A 7,964-nucleotide genomic window follows, 5' to 3' on the forward strand; every position below is an offset into this window, starting at 1 on the left:
AAAACATTTTAAAATGACAAACGTATTGCGATATTTTTAATTGTATTTATTTAAAATAGAAACACAACTTGTAAGCAACAAATAGCGACATTTATAAGCAGATAAACATAAAAACGCAATGGATACTCAAAATGTGCCACAAATTGTAAATAAACGAGTGTCTAAATTTCTGCCTTTTGGTGCCTGTGACCAATCATATATCGTTAATCAGTCACGTGAATAGGCCTGTATAACCTTCGCCACTACATGTGCAAACACACTTAGTCGTATTTAACATACGGGTATGAAATAATGCGCCTAAAGGCATTTTTTGTTTTTAAGGTGTAAAGAAAACAAAGTATGACCCTAATTATATTCCTTTTGTGCACAGGTGTGCCGGTCTTGCTTGAACAGCGATGACCAACAGGGGAATGCTTTGTTGCAAATTATTAATAGTCACAGTGTATCAAATAGTGATTTTCTGAAAAGCTTTTCTACAGTTTAATTTAAAACTGCCCACACTAGATGATTTTACCTAGGAAAATTTTACATGCTTTGGGTAAATAAAACTTTTTATTCCTTGTGTGATAAATTGTTTATCTGGTTCGCCCATATGTTTGTCACTTGGTTATTGCAACGGTTTATAACCTTTATGTTTAAAAACAGACTAGGGGTTGACAAGACAAAAATGGTAGAGAACCACCGGCCTAAATAAGGTTCATAGTTATGGGGTGACGTTTCCAATTAAGGATCTGACGGAAAATTACGACCTAAAATACATTTTTATATCCATAATCCATAATTTTCCAGTGGTGTTAAGTGTCTATTTTAAAGTAGTGTCCATTCGGACTTTGTTAGCACTCCGTAATTCTGCATTTTATGTTTGTGTGATACAGAGCCTAATGTAGCACTGAAATTCGTCACACAATATTGCTAGAAACGCAACAAGCGCAAACTATGCACATGAGCAGAATACTGGCCAGTACACAACCGATTATGGCTACTGTTCCGACGTTGGTAGAAAGCATTCTCCAAATCACTTTGGCACATCCATCCATATGTATACTGCCATCTACCGCACTGTGTGAAAGACCGCAACCTTCGCTAGAGGTCGTACAGCAGCTGTCCGGAACCGGATTTTCCCCCAGTGGCAAAACGCTACACATTTGTGTCCACACTTAGCAGCGATAGATAGTTCAAAGGACAACGAAATATGAAGTGTTTTAGCTGTATTAATAATTCTTTTCAGCCACTTTGTCGCCAGACATTCGTTTTGTTTTTAGGGCTTTGTAACGAAATCCGAATGTATACGACTGCGGCAGTACTGCAGTTTAATCTTTTTGACACAAAAGCAGTCTTACAAATCTTTTTACGAACATTAATGTAATTTATCAATGTGGCACAAGCCCAAAATGAACAATAACAGTCACTGTGTACAAGACCCAATAAATTAAATACAGCTGTTACTATCGGTAGTGTTACAGACATCAATACGAAATTAACGATATACTACTGTGATACCTTGCTTCAGCGTCCTGTCGTGCTTGGTACATCCATGGAATACTATCAGTCCAGTCCAGGTATGAGTCAACGCCACAGCAGGAAAATTGCGACTGAATAAAGTCTAGTATCTGTCCGGTATGGTTGTAAGCTAAAAGCAGTTCTGCAAAAAAAAACATAAAACGCTTTGATTTACGGTTTCATTTCATTGTTACCGAAAAACGCAGGTAAAGTTTCTTACTTTCTGTGGAAACCTTAAGTCCGGTTTGAATGGAGTCTTTGTAGAAAAAGGTCAAAGCAGATACCGCTACTAGTGCTGTCAAAACCAACACAAGGCAAGCAACGTATATCTAAAACACAACAATTATGACAGCTAGTAGCATCAGCATGACCAAACAAGACGTATTGTTTTATTTATTCATTCGCCACCGGTAAAAACTACTCGGTAGAAACTTTTGGAGCAGTGTTACTGTATCAAATAGATCAGATTTAGCAAATTGAATTCAATGAAGCAAATGCAATTTTTAAACTAGTTTAATTTCAGCTCAAGTTATTTGCCAAAGAGCACGAAATACGACTTTAAAATAGAAAACAAAGCAACCTATGAATACCTTCAGCATCCATCCTGATTCTAGATAAGCCCCACAACATCCACACAAGGCTATTAAAAGCACAACGGAGCCGAATACAATAAATAACAATGGAGCACTTCCCAAAAAATCCACGGCAGTCTTCACTTCATCTTGCAAAAATACATTTTTAAACTTGTTGTAAAAATGTTTTCCAGCAAAACAAGTCAATTTCATCACCAATTCAACAATGAATATCAACTTACCGAATTGAAGATGCTTCAAGATGTCAGTTACATTTGATTGTACAATCACACCACATATAATACATGCTAATCCCGCTAATGCGATGACACTGTTTAATACAATGAGACATTTTCTTGCACACTCGTACCCGCCCATCTTGAACTCCAGACACTGAATTTTAAAACATCTCAACATAATCGGTTGTTGTATGGAATAAAGGTCATTGTTGAGTAAACAATAACGTTGAAGTCGTAGTTCACTAATCATTTGAAGCGTGATTGATCATCCTCGAGAACAAACTAAGTTAGCGTAACAAACGTATCTTCAACCTCAATCCGTTTGTCTTTACACCTTCCATACACACTTTTAAGCATTTTCCCAACCAGTTCTCTCATTCTCACTGCATTTTTTTTTAAAAGTACTCATTATTTCTGACCCTAATAATCCAGCATTCGCGAGCCCCTTAGGATCAGTCCTCGCGCCCGGTAAAGGTACGTGCGCCCAAGGTTAAACGCCCCAGCTATGTGAGTTTTTGAGTGACATATCTTGACACACGCCTGCAAGCCACTAGTTGTTAGAGTGCAACACTTGGTTCTTTCAGGATACCCTGGTTTACAATGCTTAGTTGACTGGCACAGTTTTCAGTTGGTTTGAATGTCAGTCATTTTCGGAGGACTTGCTAATTCTAAACAACCATACCAATTATTGTTATAAGCACAGTAACAAATAGTGTTGCAAAATAAGTGGGTTATCACCTTTATTCCAGAGAAAACAGAGAGATTCAGGTACAGAAAAACATATTTTTGCAAAAATAAACATGTGCCTAGGACATGTTTATTGTCACACAAGAGTACATCGAAATTTGAATGTATTAATTCCACACAAACTTGAACTTGGTTTAGAAACTTAAATAATAATATTTGTTGATCAATAAACTGTAAACAACTAACATATAGAAGAACTTGTACAGTCGCACAAATACAAAAGACAAACAAAAAGTCTTTTTTAATAATCAACTTTTATTGACAAAAGCTATGGCTTAATCTCAGCATTTGGTTGTGGTAGCTGTTTATTGACACATGCTGCTGCAATGTCATAGTAGGAAAACTCTGTATGTGCATAATATTCTGGAGTGTTGTATTGTGTTGGGTCCACTCGAGGTGCAGATGCTTTAGATTCAGTTGAAGTTTTTTCTGTTTTTGGTGGCTTTGGAGGATCTTGGTTTGTTTTTAAACAACTTGTTGTAGTGAAGTGTTGTTGATTGCCCTTTAAAATGGAAGCTGGTCGAATAGTATTTTGAGCTCTTTGCAAAACTTTGAAGGAACAAACAACTCTAATTATACTGTTAGACATTCTTAGCATGTACACTGATCTGTTTGTGCAAAAATAGTTTTATAGTTATTTGAGTTAACTGTGTGCAATATCATTCAACTAAATAAAGCAATGTTAACTGTAGATTACTATAGTTTACCAATAAAATCAATTTCTTTAAAAAGTGTTTTATAATCATTTATCAGTGTATACTACGGATACAAAACATGTTCAATTATTGCTACTTTTATTATTCAATTTGTGTAACATGTTTCATGGACATCATTTGCAATGGCCTTCGGCTTTTGACCAGTAGTTTCACCTCAGACTTATTCTTGCCATTTTAAACCAACAACACCAATACGGGTATGGCAAACAAATTCAAACAAAACTTGTAGCATTTGAGAACATAAAATAGAACTAAATTATCTTTGACAGTTGTTCTTGCTGTTAAAATAACCAGCCCAATACTAAACTTCATTCTCGTAGATAAATGTATAATCGTCACAGTTCAGTGATTCACAAAACAGCTCATGCAAAACGCAAAAAAAATTTGTCAAAATTTTTCCCACCAACGGATAACAATATTCACATGTCAGATATTCTTCTTGAGATTTTGGAATTAGAAGCATGTAGTCGACGTGTCTATTTGCACATTGTTTAGCTGGATTTATTTTAGTACGTTTTGCTTCAATGCATTGAATTAAGTTGCATGTTTCGCTATATTGTGCACACAGGATAGCACTTAAAAGAAACGCACCATCAGTCTACCGGAGTTAAAAATTTAAAGTTTACCCAAATGTAATTTGATGTTTTTCCTGATTCCTCGAAAAGTTTATCTTGATTTTTCCACGTTACTTTACAACGCTGTTGGAGTTTTACAACATTGGCTTACAGGCTAAGCTATGGATAGGCCTAAGCTTTATTTAGCCCAGGCCTAGGCCTACCCTCAACGCGGATAAAGAGTAGCTTTAACTGATTTAAGTTAGCTATGCAATTACTATCCTTAAACCGCTAACCTGTTCTATTCCAGACTTACGAGCATGGTGGCGCACCCCTAAAAGAGTTTCCTTTTCTACTTTTTACAACTAAAATAATTTATAAACGTCAACAGACTGTTTTTGGCAATAAACACACATACACTGTTACAGCTATTGCAGAACAAAATCACACTTTAAATTACCAAAATTGTAAAAATGCAATTAAGCTTAGGTGGTAAAAACATTACCCAACTTTTAGCAATCATAAGTGTAAAAACATTTAAAGTTTGAAAGAAGAAGACAAGGCCTGCGAAGCGAGCTTAACAACCTTTTGGGCACAGCCCCAATGCTGTGCAAATCCTTTTGTACCATGCCCATAATTGTGAATCACAGGAAGTTTTGAACTCACTGTTGAATTTAAGTTAACCAATTCCAATTCAACACGGGCTCCTCCGATTCTAGCCGGACGAATACCGACGTTGGAATATCGAAGTTTGGCGTTTTTGATCGGCGGGAAAAGTGCTTCGCATCTTCGGCGAATGTCGTCGGAATCTTTTGGGTCGGGATCAATGTCGGAACGTCCGACTTGCGCTGTTACACCCAATCCCACATCGTCGCATCTCGGTATAACAATCGTTTCTCCAGCCATGTAAACTTTATCCACAAAGGGCGCTGCGACACTAACGTACTGTCCTGAAAATGCACAATTTGTGTTCAAATATAACTTAAAACTTCACCAAAAAGTCATTCATATCAAAACATTTAAATTTGTCCCAAAAGCAGGCTACATATAGTAATTCATAGACCCATTTTATACAATGTAAAACTTGAATTTTCGCCCCATTATGAATACAGTTGCATATTTGTATACCTCTGATTGGAACAACGTTGTTATCGTTTGCGAGGTATTTGGCTCCCAGTGCGGAACAATTTATCACCAAGTCATAAAAAGGAGCAAGTTCAGCAAATGATTCAACATGCCTTGATTGGAAAGATATTCTTTTTGACCCATTACTGCAAAAATACCTCTGTCTGTAGGTTTGTTTCGAAAAAAATAATTGGTTGCAAAGGCAGTGATTTCGCACAAATAAACAAATGTTTATCACACCAGTACAAGCCTTTTAACATGGAAATCTTATGTGACGAAGCAAAATATAAAGTCCAGCGAGGCAGCCAGCATAATAAACTTTTAAACATTTTGCAATATCAATAGACCATTCATAGTTATACCCTTCAAATGCAGTCAAAATTTTGTACAAACATAAAGAGAAAGGCTTCCGTAATTAGTCACGAGCCTAACGGCGCGATTTATTGTTGACTCGACACAGTTTCGTTTATCCACAGTTTTGAAAACCATCGACATAAAATCTAACACAACGCGTTAATTTGTGCTGTATCACGTGTGTATGTCAATGATATTGTTGTTAAACGAACCCGACAGTATATAGTGGTACAGGTTGCAATTAACCGATCTAAACCGCATGTGTAAGTTAGATTCGAATCTCTTTACAGGGATCAATAATTGAAATTTTCTAATGATTAGGCCAGGGATTGGGAACTTCTTTGTTTGTATTTGTAAATGCTACCCTACAGTTTGTCGCCTCTCGTAGAGGCCGTTGTCTGTCTTAGCTTTTCAACAACAAAGTAATCTATATCAATACCCAATAAATTTTCTCCTTTTGCAGTTCAAATGCATAAAAGGTTAATTAAAACTACAAACTGCAGGGATTGTACAAAACAGCAGGATTGTAACGCCACGGACAAGTCCTTTGTTCGCACAAACCGAATTATATATCAGTTTTTGCATTGATCTTGTAAATGTTTTGAACTTTTACGTTCTTAGTACAAAAAATTGCTGTTGGTTATAAAGCACTTTTTTACTAAATAACACAAAACAGTGTGTTTCTTTTTCACGATACCAGCAAGCGTTTATATTACCTGTCCACTGTCGATTCCAACTTTTGCTTGAGCCATGTAAGGTACCTGTTACAATCTATTACATATGATGTCATTTTATAAACCGTTAGATGATCTTTTCTGAAATCATGAAACAATTTTGCTCCATTATCCTTGATGTAATCATACGGTTTTGCTTCATCATCACTGAGACGTTGAAAACCGAGTTTTTGTTGGTCTTTTGCACACACTAAACAAAAGTTTTGCGAGAAAATGACATTAATTTTATCAATTTCCACATCAAAATGTATGTGTATGTAGCCTGCCCTATATCATAGTTATAGCAATATACTTTGCAAGCCCTCTTTGCCATTGCAAAAAAGAATCGTTTCAATTGGAAGAATTCCAGCAATCTTTCCATAATCCTTTTTAAATGATGAGCAGTACTTCATAGTTGTCACAATATAATCAGTTATATCTTCATTTCCCATTTCTCCCACAGTAGTGGATATGACTAAGCCCAGTCCATGTGAGCTGTTATAAGTAACAAATTTAGGTTGTCAATTTTAACATTTGATTGAGAAAAGATTGAAACAAAAGGCATGTATAAATTTTATTGTATCTGTAAAATGTGATGGTCCAAAAAAAGTTATTGCTTTGAGAGTCTATTTGATTTAGTGCACTAAACTCAATTAGGTTAATACAGTTGTCAATATTTGATTACCTGCATATATTTCTTGTTTCTGGGTAAAACTCTGATGCAATCACTGTAATATGAGAGTGGAGAAATTGTTGGGAAAGACATAGTGCAGAAGCAAGACCCTGTACTCCAGCTCCAATTACAGCTATTTTATAGGACATTCTTATACACAAATCAGCTTTTAACTAATTTTTTTTTTAAAATTACAGTTGCATTATATAACACAGTTTATTTGTGTATAACTGTGCCTAAAACGATTTGCCTGGTATGGCCTACGCAAACTGCACCGACACTTTATTAACGCATTTTGTCAATCACATAAAACGTCTTTGTTTACACACGGACACATGCCACAGACAGTATGGTTTACCGTCAAAACTGAAGGTTCTTTTGTTTAACTCGCTCAATTTCAACATTGGCCTACTCCCATGCAGAAGTAAATTAAGCCATATATAGATGGTGCAAATGCGTTGTGTCAACTGTGCAAGTGTTATGTAAATATTAAACATGGGCGTCGGCACGTAGGGGCACTTAATTGACCCAGTTGGAATTTCAATGTACCCCAATTTAACATATTTTGCAGCAAACCTAATTAAAGTGGCAGCGCAGGTATTTGTAACATCGTTTAATGCTTTAACCTTTAGGCAACTCAATTGTGAAGTACACGATTTACGCCTTCATATGTAACAAATTCTTGATGTGGTAAAGCAGTGGTTCTCAAACTTTTTTTGGTTGCGTCGCCTCTGGAAAAGTTTTGCGACGCACCAGCAAATAAAAGGTAAT

At 36.1% G+C, this 7,964-nt stretch overlaps 2 protein-coding genes across 2 annotated transcripts; both read right to left on the bottom strand.

Moving 5' to 3' along the window:
* Positions 1-25: 25 nt before the first annotated feature.
* Positions 26-4,059, bottom strand: LOC145232644 (CD63 antigen-like). The gene is made up of 5 exons (XM_080097307.1): positions 2,315-4,059; positions 2,091-2,221; positions 1,721-1,829; positions 1,501-1,642; positions 26-1,137 (listed from the first exon to the last, which is right to left on the bottom strand). The coding sequence occupies exons 1-5, from the start codon at positions 2,559-2,561 to the stop codon at positions 900-902; spliced, it is 867 nt and encodes a 288-aa protein (XP_079953433.1). The 5' UTR covers positions 2,562-4,059; the 3' UTR covers positions 26-899.
* A 675-nt stretch (positions 4,060-4,734) lies between these two features.
* LOC145233194 (D-aspartate oxidase-like) lies at positions 4,735-7,348 on the bottom strand. The gene is made up of 5 exons (XM_080097871.1): positions 7,206-7,348; positions 6,834-7,015; positions 6,524-6,731; positions 5,457-5,599; positions 4,735-5,278 (listed from the first exon to the last, which is right to left on the bottom strand). The coding sequence occupies exons 1-5, from the start codon at positions 7,340-7,342 to the stop codon at positions 4,866-4,868; spliced, it is 1,083 nt and encodes a 360-aa protein (XP_079953997.1). The 5' UTR covers positions 7,343-7,348; the 3' UTR covers positions 4,735-4,865.
* Positions 7,349-7,964: the final 616 nt, after the last annotated feature.

Source organism: Phallusia mammillata, chromosome 6, assembly GCF_965637545.1.
Source record: "Phallusia mammillata chromosome 6, kaPhaMamm4.hap1.1, whole genome shotgun sequence".
NCBI classification, from domain to species: Eukaryota; Metazoa; Chordata; class Ascidiacea; order Phlebobranchia; family Ascidiidae; genus Phallusia; species Phallusia mammillata.

What these genes read in the sequence shown, in the direction of transcription:
- LOC145232644 (XM_080097307.1), bottom strand. Translation starts at nt 2,561, where the DNA reads ATGATTAGTGAACTACGACTTCAACGTTATTGTTTACTCAACAATGAC. An exon ending in CTTGAAGCATCTTCAATTCG is followed by an intron (nt 2,222 to 2,314) that starts GTAAGTTGATAT and finishes TATTTTTGCAAG; the next exon opens with ATGAAGTGAAGACTGCCGTG. An exon ending in AATCAGGATGGATGCTGAAG is followed by an intron (nt 1,830 to 2,090) that starts GTATTCATAGGT and finishes GTTGTGTTTTAG; the next exon opens with ATATACGTTGCTTGCCTTGT.
- LOC145233194 (XM_080097871.1), bottom strand. Translation starts at nt 7,342, where the DNA reads ATGTCCTATAAAATAGCTGTAATTGGAGCTGGAGTACAGGGTCTTGCT. An exon ending in TGGCAAAGAGGGCTTGCAAA is followed by an intron (nt 6,732 to 6,833) that starts GTATATTGCTAT and finishes ACTTTTGTTTAG; the next exon opens with TGTGTGCAAAAGACCAACAA. An exon ending in TTGGAATCGACAGTGGACAG is followed by an intron (nt 5,600 to 6,523) that starts GTAATATAAACG and finishes GTATTTTTGCAG; the next exon opens with TAATGGGTCAAAAAGAATAT.